Source organism: Zootoca vivipara, chromosome 2, assembly GCF_965207765.1.
Source record: "Zootoca vivipara chromosome 2, rZooViv2.hap1.1, whole genome shotgun sequence".
Classification (NCBI taxonomy): Eukaryota; Metazoa; Chordata; class Lepidosauria; order Squamata; family Lacertidae; genus Zootoca; species Zootoca vivipara.
Genome location: NC_142584.1, coordinates 94,957,477 through 94,970,857, shown reverse-complemented (window position 1 = coordinate 94,970,857; position 13,381 = coordinate 94,957,477). Strand labels below are relative to the sequence as shown.

At 43.4% G+C, this 13,381-nt stretch overlaps 1 protein-coding gene across 9 annotated transcripts in view; it reads right to left on the bottom strand.

Annotated features, from left to right (window-relative positions):
* Positions 1 to 13,381, bottom strand: part of FRMD4B (FERM domain containing 4B) — a 229,029-nt gene that overhangs the window by 100,698 nt on the left and 114,950 nt on the right. For all 9 annotated transcript variants that reach the window (XM_035106673.3, XM_035106669.3, XM_035106671.3 and 6 more), the window contains 3 exons: positions 12,756 to 12,850; positions 8,054 to 8,146; positions 6,385 to 6,469 (listed from right to left, as the gene is read on the bottom strand). In XM_035106673.3, coding sequence (XP_034962564.3) covers positions 6,385 to 6,469; positions 8,054 to 8,146; positions 12,756 to 12,850 — 273 coding nt within the window. Of the gene's footprint in view, positions 1 to 6,384; positions 6,470 to 8,053; positions 8,147 to 12,755; positions 12,851 to 13,381 lie in introns of those variants that run through there.

Sequence of the window (13,381 nt, the reverse complement as noted above, 5' to 3'; positions counted from 1 at the left end):
CGCAGGCAGGTTTATCCTATAGGTGTGCGAAGTGCTGGTTTCAATTGGAAGGAACTTGTGCAATGTTCATTGTTAAGAGCCCGCCCAGTATTGAAAGACATGGCATTGAAAAGGTGACAGCCCTTGTCTAAGGAAAGTCTGTGGTCAAAGCACCAGGGTGTGTGAAAATAAACATGACCAGCAAGTAACAAATGTGCTCTAAATCCCATTAATGTTTTCCCTCCTGTCCGGCTTGTCCAACTCAGAAACCCGAAAGGAGCTCAAAGGGAGAGAAAGGGAAGACAGGAAAGGGAGAGTAGATGCAATTCAGCAGGGTGTTATTAAGCCATTTGCTTCTCTGCAGAGGCTTGGTATTTAGATGTGCACCATGCCTAGGGCAAGGGAGTTCCTGGAGAATTCTAGGACAAATGGGTCAGCAAGCACAGTAATTGACGTCTTGCTTGCAGCAGAAGCATCCCAACCTGTTAAGGGACTTCAATTCTGGAAGGCTTGGGTTAAAATCAAAGCTAAGTACATCCCAGAGTGAGGTTCCAACCCAAACCGGGAGTCTTGTTGTATCATCACTGAGGATGGAGAGAGCTAAACCCACACCTGATACTGGGCTCCATTTTAACTCCACAGTATGTGGTATTAACTATTGAAATGCCCCCTGTTGCGATGGCTTTGTGTGTGTGTGTGTGTGTGTGTGTGTGTGTGTGTGTGTCTAGATGGCCCATGGGAGAACTACCGCCATAACCACATGCAGGTTTTACTGCTCATGCAATTCTAGTCACCAAACATCAGGGCTGTGAGGCTGGCCTATGCTTAGTCACAGAGTGAAAGTGCAACGTGAAGTATGTTTGCTCAGAACTAAGACACACTGAATTCAGTGGGACTTACTCCCAAGCAATGGAGCCTAACAGAGCAATCCCTTGGTCTCAGTCAACTACACTGTACCTGCTTATGATAGTGTGAGGTCAGGGAACACGGTGGGTTCTTAGACTCTTGCAAACATGGCAGAGATTTCCTTTTGCAATCAGCTGCTCACAGGGTTCAGATTAAGCTTGCTCTTCCTCTGACACACTGCTGACGCCACCCATTTTCAGCCCTTCTGCCAGCATAATATCAAGCTGGTGTATCCCTAGTGCCATGCCGGGGTAAGCCTGAGGTCAGCATGACATTGCTAGTCCTGAGGACTTGCACCAAATCATGAAACACTCCAGTTGATGCAACTGGGAGCACAGGATTGAACCGTGAACGTCGTAGTAGAAGGCAAATGGGATGCCAGAAACTCCAGTAACGATTAAAGGATTGCTTCTCTAAATATATAACTAGTCCATAACTAATACTGGATTCTCAACTCATTTTGTGCTTATTTCTATCTTTTTAAATTAAAAAGCTGGTACTATCGCAAAATAAGTTAACAGCTTTATAAGATGTTCATTTAATGACAGCAATGTTCATTACAAGGGCTTTTAATTTTAATCTGGTGGTTTGGGGCTATAAAGGAAACTTTTGTATTTTTGTGTTTTGTATTTTTGTATGTTTTTGTTGTTTGTTAAAAAAAACCCACCTTAATAAATATGTTTTTAAAAAATAAAATAAAGGAAGCTTTTCAACTCCTTACTTTGGCCACAACCCTGTTCAAGGCTCCTCTCCTCAGCCCCCTTCTTCCCTATAAATGTAGAATCACATAAACTTGTTGTACATCTGGAAGCATGCAAATTTGGGTACTTTTAAAGAAGAACAAAATGCCATTAAAAAGGGCTGTTAAAAAGGAAATAATATCCCAAGAAGAAGGAACCAACTGAAAGATGGATAGGATGTGCAAAGGCTCGCAAAGCGTGAGCAAAAAAAGGAACAATACGTTAAACAGCAGACGAGGACAAGCTGTGCAAAAGACTTGTTCTGCAACAAGCGTGGCACCAGTACAGTTGAAGCACAGCCACTCCGTGCTGCCAAATGACACAAGACGCTTACATGGGACTCTTCCGTCTACCTGTCCGCAATCCAGCCATTTCAGAGATGCACACAAGCGAAATGCCTGGTGTTGTTCCCCCCCGCCGCCGCCCCCAGCACATGCTTCAATGTTTTCTCAAAGCTGGGGCTTGATACATGCATTCCTTTCCCTCAACAGTTAAACATTAAATAATGTTTCAGGTCTGAGATGTTCTAGAAAACTGTTATTGATCTAGCCAGGTTTCTGTACCACACCCGTCTATCTGAGCATCTCTCCTTTTGGGCTACTACATTCCTGGCCCACAGGTATGTGTGGGGAGTTGCACAAGATCACTCTTTCTCTTTCCACTCATTAGGCAAGCGATGCAAGCAAGAGCATTATTGATTAGTTTCACCTATCACTTTTAAAGGCCCTCTTAAAAGAGTTTTATAGTTGGGTGCTCCATGAAGGTGGGAAGAGCTGGACTAAAGACAATGAGGTGGGAGGGATATCAGAGATTTCTGAACTAGGCATATGCTTTGTTGAATGGGTTCAATGGGCAGTTCCCGTTTGCAAACTCGGGGTCCTGCAGCACTGGTGCCAACATGCAGCAGACATCATATACTTGGCCTTAAAAAAAAAACCAAATTCATTGATGCACACCCTCACCAAGGATTTCAGAGTAAATTTAGGGATCATGGGTGCTTTTCTGTCTTCTCCTGGCACCCATGAAGCCTCTGAGCCCTCCCATTCATTGCCCCCTTGTTCATGAGGTGGTGGCAGTAGTTACTCCCTGCCCCCTCTGCCAAAACATGCATAGAGCTGAAGGAGGAAGTTGGAACAGCAATATTATTTCCCAATTCCTCTTTCAGTTCCCTGTGTTTTTCAAGGCTCACATAAAAGGCAGATTCACCTCATGCATCGAAAGCACATCCAATGCACACTTGAAGCACATGATTTCCCCAAAAGAATCATGGGAGCTGTAGTTTGCCTCCCCCCAGGGTTACAATTTCAATAAACCTTAAACTACAGTCCCCACGATTCTTTAAATGTATGCCATGGGCCTGCCCTAATTGTACTGAATCCAACTTTTACCAGATCCATGGAAACTGCAAAATGTAGGCTCATGTGGTTTATTACTTTGCCAGCTGAGGGTGGGGTTAATCCAGGAGAGGTAGGAAGGAAGTAACCAGGGTGATGGTGCCAATGGCAATTGATTTTAAAAAATCCAAATGTGCCCATGGACTTGAATAAATTGGTCATGTCTGTTATATCTGTAACCCAGACCCTATACCATTGCTTCTTGGTCATGAGATGTCACTGTTTCAGGATCAGCAGAGGTGTATTAACAGGTTTGCAAAACCAGCACCCACCAGGAACACAAACCTGGAGGGGTGCAAAAATCACCTATCAGACTATCAGATGCACCACCAAGATCAATCACTGGAGAAGCTTTCCATCCTTCTTCACCTTCTTCAGCACAATGGCATACGGTAAAGTGACTTTTTTTGGGGGGGAGGGAGGTGCCAATACAGCTCCTCGCCAAGGGCGCAAGGAACTGTAGGTATTCTGAGGATCAGTCACCGATGGCTGTAGAAACTGCTATGCATATGCAAGAAGGCACTCTCCGGTGCCAACAGGTTATAAGGGTGTTTCATGAAATACAATCCTAAACCACACCAGCATAGCTGACAGTCAACGAATTATTAATTTCAGTTTCAGATTAATGATGTAGAAGGGTACATGGATGCAGATCTACTTGCAAAGACCCTTTTACCATGCCCGCTTCTGAGTGAGAAGCAGTCAACAAACAGAAGGCCACACTGCCGTGTTACTCGTTACAAATACAGTATGACACCTATTGCATCTGTGACCCATATTTCTGTCTACCTCTTTCCCATGCCTCCCACAGAAACTGGGTTCTAGGGACAGCTATTTTTCTCTTGGGCTGACAGGCAGGCTCAGCAAGAAACCACCGCCTGGCACCATCTATCCCGATACCAATTAACACACACCTAGTAAATAGAGGAAAAAGGTTGCCCTCTGTCAAAATTGTTCTCTACACCCTTAAAGCCTTTAACAAAACACTGATGAGCAGCATTACTACATCTGCACATCACTGCCACCATAACCAGTTCCTCTCAATGCTAGAACATGCAAGCAACATTAATACATTCAAATCATATATCTTGGCAAAGTCACAAGAGCAAATTAGCAATGTTTATGTTTCAAACATTTTCGAATTTCTTTAGCATATATAAGTAGGTACACATTCATCTGCACACTCACACCCATGTGTTTCGGCAATTCATTCTCACTTTCATTCCCACCTTGTTCTGGATTTCTTAGTTGTATTTTTTTTTTTAGCCTAGTTAAACCGCCCCAACGTTTCCAGAAACTACACTTGACAATGGTCAAAACGCTTATTGGAAAATTCTGGTGACTCCAACATCTTTCTGTTACTGAATCTAGCTGAAGGATGGTCATGAAATTTCTTTAGAAAAGGGATGGGGAACTTCTGGCCCTGCAGAGGCCCAGTGTGCTTTCCTTTTTTTAAACCAAGCCATCAGGGCACTGTTAACTACACTGGGTGTAGCACATAACACGTTGAGAAATGTTTCCATGCCTCTGAAAGCAAGGATTCTTGTGGGTTTGAAGAGCATAAATAATAAATGGTGTGGCAGGAACAGCAATTAACTGGACACCAGCTCAGGCATCTATTCATATTTTTGTTGTTGCTGCAGCGGTCCAATGAAGGGAGCATCAAAGTGGTTAGAAGGGGGAACCCCAGTTGCTAGAAACCCTTTAGAAGTATGTATCTTTAGAAATTCTAAAAATAGTGCGCTCCTGTGGGGTTGCACACCTAAAACAGAGGGCAAAAGTGTTCCAACCCGCTAGGTGTCCTGCCTTATTTTGTGCTGTCATGCATCCACGACAAATGTCGGCAGTTTTCTTTTTTGACATGAGGAAAGGCCAAGAGCAATTTATGGGAATGGCTGAGAGAGCGAGTCAACGGCAGGTGGAAAATATGACCACATGTTTTAGTACACCCACGAGCCTCCATCCAGCAGCTTGCGCAAATGGGCACCTTCATGTGCTCAAGGGCCTCCTCATTCACAGCTAAAGGCAAATCCCATTGCATGCTAGAGCAGGGCCATGGTGTTCATTCTGATAATGTTTCCATTTCAGCTGTCTAGTGGACAGCATGTCCCTAGAAGATGTAAAAAATGTTTCCCCTCCAGCCAGCCCTCCCCATAGACTGGGAAGTCAGCCATGCCCCCGTCAGCCATAGCCCCCACCAGCCAGTGGTGTTCTTGTCAGCTCTGAACTTTGGGCAGGGAAATCAGAATGCAGGAAGACTGCACCAATGGATTTTCTAGCTCATAGCCAGGTGGGTTTGCTCTACACCTGATGCTAAATTAAATCCTGAAGCCTTAGACCAGGGTTTCCCAAACTTGGGTCTGCAGCTGTTGCCGGGCTACAAGTCCCATCATCCCTAGCTAGCAGGACAAGTAGTCAGGGAGGCTGGGAACTGTAGTCCAAAAACAGCTGGAGAAATCCTGCCTCAGACTCCAAACAGCAGGCATAAGTTTCTCCTCTTCCTTCTTGCCACTCTGACAGAAGAGAGAAACGCAGGTATGCTTCCGCCACTTGGCATCTGCTTCTGGAGGCAGAATGAATCTGCTGAATCAGCAACCAGGTGACTCAGTGGCCTTGTTCAGATGCAACAATGGGCTACTGTTCAGCGTTGCATGAGTGAGCCTCACAATTCATGCGACGTCTGCTCCTGCTCCCCCTCCTGTGGCATGGTCATGAAGAGAGAGTTGAAGCTTTTGCTTCCAGTTGCGATTAACTTCAGTTACATTGGACCATAAACTGTGGTTAATCTTCCAACTGTTTATTAAAACAAGCCAGCTTCATAAATCACAGCTTGAAGACGAGCTTGTTTATGTAAACCTGAAGAATTATCTGAAGAAGTGTGCATGCACACGAAAACTCATACCTATGACAAACTTAGTTGGTCTCTAAGGTGCTACTGGAAGGATTTTTTTTTATTTTGTTATGTAAACCATAGTTAAGACTGGCGGTGGTGGAGAACCTTTTCCAGCTTGAGGGCTTCATTCCCTTCTAGGCAACTTACCAAGTGACACATGCCTGGAGCAATAAATGTTAACTTACTTTCACATCCCTCTCTATCCTCGATCCAGGCAAACAAAAAGCACATCAGAGTTTAAAGACACCTTCTAGACAGGAGCAAGACCTCAACCTGTCTAAGGTCTCACAATGCTTCATCCTTGCGTTATTTCTGGAACTTATCCATCCATTTCTGTTAGTTACTTCAGGCAGAATGAAAAGTATCAGTTGTGTGTGTGTGTGTGTGTGTGTGTGTGTGTGTGTGTGAATCCATATGATTGAACAAAGTTTATTTTTACAACTACACACATACAGGAAAGGTGCTAAATTACCTTATGCACACAGGACTTTGCATTCAGGAAAAAGAGCTCAACTGTGGTTTTGTCCTTCAGGAAGGAAATGCTTTCAATGTAAAACCTAAAATAAAGAGGGAGAAAGTGGCTTTATATTACAGTACTTCCAGCTCTAAATGAATGGCAATCTGCTGGTTTGTGCTATAATAATGTGAACACCAGATTAAGGTGATGCTTCGATTGACTGTATGGAATAACCATGTGAGTGCTGTTCCACTAAAGTCCTGCTTTAGGGCTTCCCCTAGGCATCCGGTTGGCCACTGTGAAAACAGGATGCTGTTTTCAGTGGGCCACTGGCCTGATCTAGCAGGCTTTTCTTCCATTTTTATGTTCTTATGGTCTTTATGGTCACTCAAATATAGTGCAAAGAGGGCCAATGGGCCTGGTGCCTGAAGCCAGCTCCCTATAGAGCACTTCCTTGAGGATCCTGCCATCTTTCATTCTGTGGACACGATCAAGCCAGCGTAGATGTCGCTGAGACAGGAGTGTGAATATGCTGGGATTGTTATGGGTGTTTTAATATTGCTGTTACTATTGCTGTATATATGGGATGTTGTCTACAGAGAGCTGAGAACTCAGATGTCAAAGCAGAGCCATCACGTAAGAAGTTTCTTATCACCATAAAATGAACAATGCAAGTCAGAACCACAGACATACAAGGATGTGATAGACACATTTCCTGTGAACACATTTCCTGTGTTCCCTTCTTTGTGGGATATTGCTCTCATTATTCTGAAGAGCATGAGATGTTCATTATTAAGCTGCCTCTTCAGACCATTGCTATTTTAAAGAATATTTCATTAGCTGAAATGTAAAGGAGATAATACAAAGCCAATCTGTGGTATCTTTAGCACAGAAGGCTACTTTTAATTATTTGTGAGTTCATTGCCTTAGATCCCAAGATAAGTTAACTTAAGGTTTGTGGAAGGAAAGTTCTCTGTCCCCCGTCCCCCGCATTGAAAAGTCTCTCCGAAGGGTTGGGGGCCTTGCCTGAACAATGTGGGACGCAGCAGAGGTACCGCTGGAGAGGAAATATCACCCCAAGTTGGGCAGATTTTCTCAGTTTAAGCTATCTCACAGGGTTGTTATGAGAAGGAAATGGGGAGGTGTGTGGGAAGAAATGTATCCTGGCCTTGGAGAAAGGACATGATGCACACATAATAAAACAATACAGTGTAAGGTCATCTAACTAAAAACTAAGAAATTAATGAGTGGGTAGGTTTGTGTGTTGGAGGGCATGATTAGATTTATAGAAGCGAGAATTGGAAGCCTTGTGCAGGTAGGGATGCAGAACATTTGCAGTCCTGCAAGATATTCCTTGAAGGAAAAGTTCTCTTTAAAATCTGCATTGTGCGTGTGTGTGAGAGAGTATATATAGCACATTTTGAGTCATCTTACTGAGGTTTAAATAAAGAATTTAAAATGTGATGCAGCATGTTCTGTTAGGAAGTGATAGGCAAGTGTGACAAAGTTGCTCATACAAATGACACCACACACAAAAAACCCACAGGAACCAACTGGCTGCCTGTGTGTTGAAAATTAACTCATTTGCACACAGTAAACACTTCCGGGTCCGTCGCGTTCTTAAGCTGAAAATACGCGACCCGCAGCAAACGTAACCAGAGGTATGACTGTAATCATTACTCACCTGACAGCAAAAAACAAAGTCGCTGGACCAGGTTTCTTGGGCAGATCATGATCCAGAACTCTGTGATCTAACTGTAGCCAGATATTCTGACCTCTGGAGAAATAAAAAAGAACAACGCCCCCAAAGGGTTAGAGACAGGAAAAAGAAATGAAACTGGTTTGGTTCAGAGCAACAGAGGATGCATTTCAAAGGTATAATAATCTGCACATACTGCCGCCCCCCCCCCTTTACTGGGTTTTAAACAAACCATGAATCTTTAACTTTAAGCAACTTTAAAATATATATATGTATTGCTCTAACCACTACTGTTTTAACCACCAAACCCCATGGTGATGGTTGGGGTTGTTGTTGTTGGTTAGGACAGCATGCAATGCACACAAACTCATCCACACGCAAACATCTACCGTATTTTTTGCTCCGTAAGACACACTTTTTTCCTCCTAAAAAGTAAGAGGAAGTGTCTTGTGCGTCTTATGGAGCGAATGTGTGGTCCCTGGAGCCGAATTGCCCAGGGGTAAAAGGCAGATCATGCTTTTTTTTTAGAAAGAGCTAAATACTGACAAGAGGGGAAGAGAGTGTTGAAAGGAACCCACTCAGCAGATGATTGCAAGAGATTGGGGAGGGAGATAAGAGATGCTAGCTGCCTTCCCGGCCCGCCCAGGCCCCTTGCCCAGGCCTCAATTGTTGTCTGCAGAGGGAAGCTGTTTGTTTCCCCAGCGACATGTGACTGGCTGATTAGATTATCTGTCTGGAAACTGTAGAAATGGGTCCCTTTCCTTTCCTAGAGAAGCTGCAGAACTGTGAGTTGAACCCCATAAAAACAGGATTTTTTTTCCCTTGCAAGGTAAGCTCAATAACTTTGAGCTGATCTTCAAAAATGGAGCTTTCCCCCTTTGAAAAAGAAGCTTCCTCAAATACAGTATGCTGTATATTATACAGTGGTACCTCTACTTACGAATAACTCTACTTACGAATGGAGCTCCGTCCGCCATCTTGGATGCGGTTTAGATAGGATTTTTTCTACTTACGAATTTTTTGATAGGGTTGCTTCAACTTACGATTTTTTTCTCCCAATGCATTCCTATGGGATTCGACTTACAAATTTTTTCAACTTATGAATGTGCGTTCGGAACGCATTAAATTCGTAAGTAGAGGTACCACTGTATATACCAGAAGGTGGGTCATTATCAAAGGAGTCGCCTGCCACTTCACCAGCCCCAGTTCCTCTGCATTAAGAAATCAAGCATGACAGCAGGAAAAAGCCAATTGTTCTAAGCAACCATTATTTATACTTCCCACAGCCAACGTGGCTTCTAATAGGTTTGCAATAGAATCTGTGCAGAAGGAATAGCCCGGCAGATAGGAAGGACTCATTTGCAAGCAAAATGTACTATTAACCACCAGGTCACTGCCTATAGAGGGTCTGAGTCACTAAGTCCTTGCCACAAGCACAGTTTGCCCTGTGGATTTTACAGGAGAGAAAGTGGTGTCATCCCTCCACCATGTGGACTGCGTTAGAAAACTGAGAGATAAAGTTCTAATTGAAAAGAGCTCGTTTGCCCTCTGGTGGTTGCTAAATTCATACACAAAAAAGCAACTAAATGGAGAATCACATTGACATGAGCTTTCAAGCTCCCTATAACTTGTCAAAGCAAAAGCTGCTTTGTTTTGTAAGGATAACACTAGCCCAAGACATTTTGCTGCCTGAGGCAAAGAAGAAGGTGGTCCTTGTACAGAAGCTGGCTGAATTAGAAACTGAATCTGGTGATGAGATAATGTAACTGAGGGCAATAGGCTGGTGTAAGGGGTGCATGAAAGGTCATGAATCACCCACAGCTCTGTCTTCCAACTGAGAGGAACAACCAAGTGGCTGCAGCCACTGCCCCACAGCATATGCCATCTGAGCCGATTGCCTCATGCTGCTCAACGGTAGGGCTGGCCCTGGATACCAGTCATTTCTGTAAAACTTAAGAAGTTATTTTTGCAAGATCACTGGGTGGAAATGCTACTGGGCAGGAGGCTGGAAGTGAGAAAAGTATCACCACAGAAACAGCCTGTCCCCCCCCCAAAAAAACCAGAACACCTGAAAATAGAATCCCAAAAGGTATTTATAAAAAGAAAACATTTTCCAATGGTGGAAAAGACAAAAGACGTATAAACAGAGACAATTAAAAATCCCCCCACCCTCCGCCTCTATTTTCCAGGAAGGCTTTCCCAAGTGTGAAATGTTCTTCCAAAAATATACTGATGACAACACAGAAATCTTCAGGGAGATTTAACAAGGGTGATAATATGCAGCAACAGGAAGCCCAGCACTCGTGTAACAGAAAGCATAGGCTCACATGTTAGCAAAAGGGTAGGAGTGCAGCTTTCTGAGATGGGAATGCTGGAGATGGGCGTTTAACCCTTTCCCTGATCACTGTTTCCCTGCTCCAAATTGCAACTCACACCACTTCCCACCACTACAAATTTCCACCTGAATCATGGAGAGGCAAACATACATTTTGAATCTTGGGTGAGAGGAGAGAGAGATAGAGAGCTGGAGTGGAGAAGTGACAAATAGGAAGTACATTAAGTACAGTACTCTCTTATACTACCATTTGTCCCCACCAAGTCCCTAAGAAGCTGTAAAACGTCTGAAACAGGTGAATAATATAGACTTCTGCACCCACAGGAAGAATATCTGATGCTGCCTTTCTAGATGCATTTTGAAGCTACACAACTGCAACAAGAGTAACTGTGTAATAAAAGATTTCATTCCTTACACATATACAGGTGATGTAGTGATGTATGGAAGTGAGAGCTGGACCATAAAGAAGGCTGATCGGTGAAGAATTGATGCTTTTGAATTATGGTGCTGGAGGAGACTCTTGAGAGTCCCATGGACTGCAAGAAGATGAAACCTATCCATTCTTAAGTAAATCAGCCCAGAGTGCTCACTGGAAGGACAGATCCTGAAGCTGAGGCTCCAATACTTTGGCCACCTCATGAGAAGAGAAGACGCCCTGGAAAAGACCCTGATGCTGGGAAAGAGTGAGGGCACAAGGAGAAGGGGACGACAGAGGACGAGATGGTTGGGCAGTGTTCTCGAAGCTACCAACATGAGTCTGACCAAACTGCAGGAGGCAGTGGAAGACAGGAGTGCCTGGCGTGCTATGGTCCATGGGGTCACAAAGAGTCGGACACAACTAAACGACTGAACAACAAATATACAGGTGAAACTCGGAAAATTAGAATATCGTCGAATAAGTGCATTTATTTCAGTAATGCAACTTATTATTTTTTATTTTTCTTTTAGTTTGCTTTCTTTTGGAAATTCCACTGTAATAAAACAAATAGTTACAATAATACAAAAATAAACAAAATTAAACATCACTACCTGTATTACATTTCATTAATTACATTCCGTTTATAATTGACCCGCCTAACGACAAATAATTACAATTACAACAAATAAAGGCTTGACATATCTTGTTTTGCATGCCATGCATCTATCTCATATATTGGTTTCACCTTTTAACTTGTATTACTGAAATAAATGCACTTTTCGACGATATTCTAATTTTCCGAGTTTCACCTGTACACTCCAGGTTTTGTTTTGTTTTTACTCCATTTTAGGACTCTTCACACATCTGACAACTCATGATAAACCATAATTTTTAAAAAAGAAAGACGCTGCAGTACCGTTATCACATTGTAAAAGCGTGCCTTAAAACCAAAAGAAATTAGCTGGCTGAAGAAAGCAGACAGAAGGGAGATCAGTCTGGTTTCCAGTAGTGAAAAGGCCATGGTGCTGTATCCCTACGCACTGTACTTCAGAAAGCTGGGGGGACACAGCAGGACCTCCCTCAATGAACTAAGCACACATGCATGGTTATGTTACACTGGAGAAAGCAATTCCAAATACCATCATACCTCGGGTTGCGATCCGTGCGGGAGGCACGTTCGCAACCCACAGCATTCAAAACCCACAGCACTGCGTCTGTGCACACACGTGACGCAATTTGGCACTTCTGCGCATGCGCATGCACAAGCATCGAAGCCCGGAAGTAACCCGTTCCGGTACTTCCCGGTTCGGCGCGGAGTACAACCTGCAGCATTTGCAACTCAAGATATGACTGTATACCCTTGTCCAGCGGCAATCAGTATTGTTGGACTTCAACTCCCATAATCCCTGGCTGCATTTGACAGGAGCTGCAGTTCAAGGACAACAGCAGCAGGAGGGCACCATTGGGCTACCTGTACCCTAGTCCCAAATCATGTACTGCATGATGGCATCTTCAGCTGATGTTTCAGAAGACGGTCCCAACTATTTACCAAAGTCTGGAGGAAGTAATGTCTGTGATTTTTCAAAATATTCTTTGGTCTATGGACAATTTCTCTGTACAGTGCCTTTTTCACTGGAGTTAATATTTGTTAAGCATGTGGTTGGATTCTGCTTTAACTCATGAGTCTGTTGGTGGCCTCCTGCTACAGGAAACTTGCACATTGGGCTATTTTCTTGGCCAATCCCCAGAAGTCAGTTAATTGTGGAAATGAAACAGACACGGACAAAGCAAAGGTGCAGCAAATGGAAAGCTATTATTGGCTATGTTATTACCCAACAATTAGAAAAATCTTTTTTTGAAGAAGCCAATCATCATTCATTGGCAACTACCGGTAGCTCAAAACAGTGGTTTACAAAATGCCTCCATAAACTTACGTATCATCTATGAATGTTATCCCAAAATACTCCTTTTCTTTGAGGTTGAAATGGGAAGCCACCAGATCCAACAATTCCCGTGACAAGAGCTTGGGCTATTGAAGAGAATGATATGGATTAGATGGCATTCTTGCGTTCTGTACATAACAAGCTGTATTTGAACCAGGGCTATAGACAAGCGAACCTTACAGGTCATGGAACCTTTGTTTTCTGCTTTTACCCCCAACAGCTCTCTGTGCAAACAGAAAATGTGTGTTAAGACCACCTCCCCTTCTTGTACAAATATATCTACTTCTGCAGCCATGGTGCATGATGATTTTTAATGTTTGCTGTAGACCAACTGAAATCAATGGACCTTTAGTGTGACAAAGTGATTTTTTTTTGCACGCGATGATACAAGATACATTATATCAACAAAACTTCTTACCTATGTTACAAATTCTCTTCTATCTCGATATTATAGGGGATGGGCAAAACCGGAGAGATTCCTAGGATGTTGCCATACACCAGACTATCAGACTCCATCTAGTCCAGTACTCACAGCTCTGACTTGCAGCAGCTCTCCAGGGTCTCTGAAGAGCCATAAGCTCAGTGGTACTCTACTACATCTGTCTTGGATGCAGGAG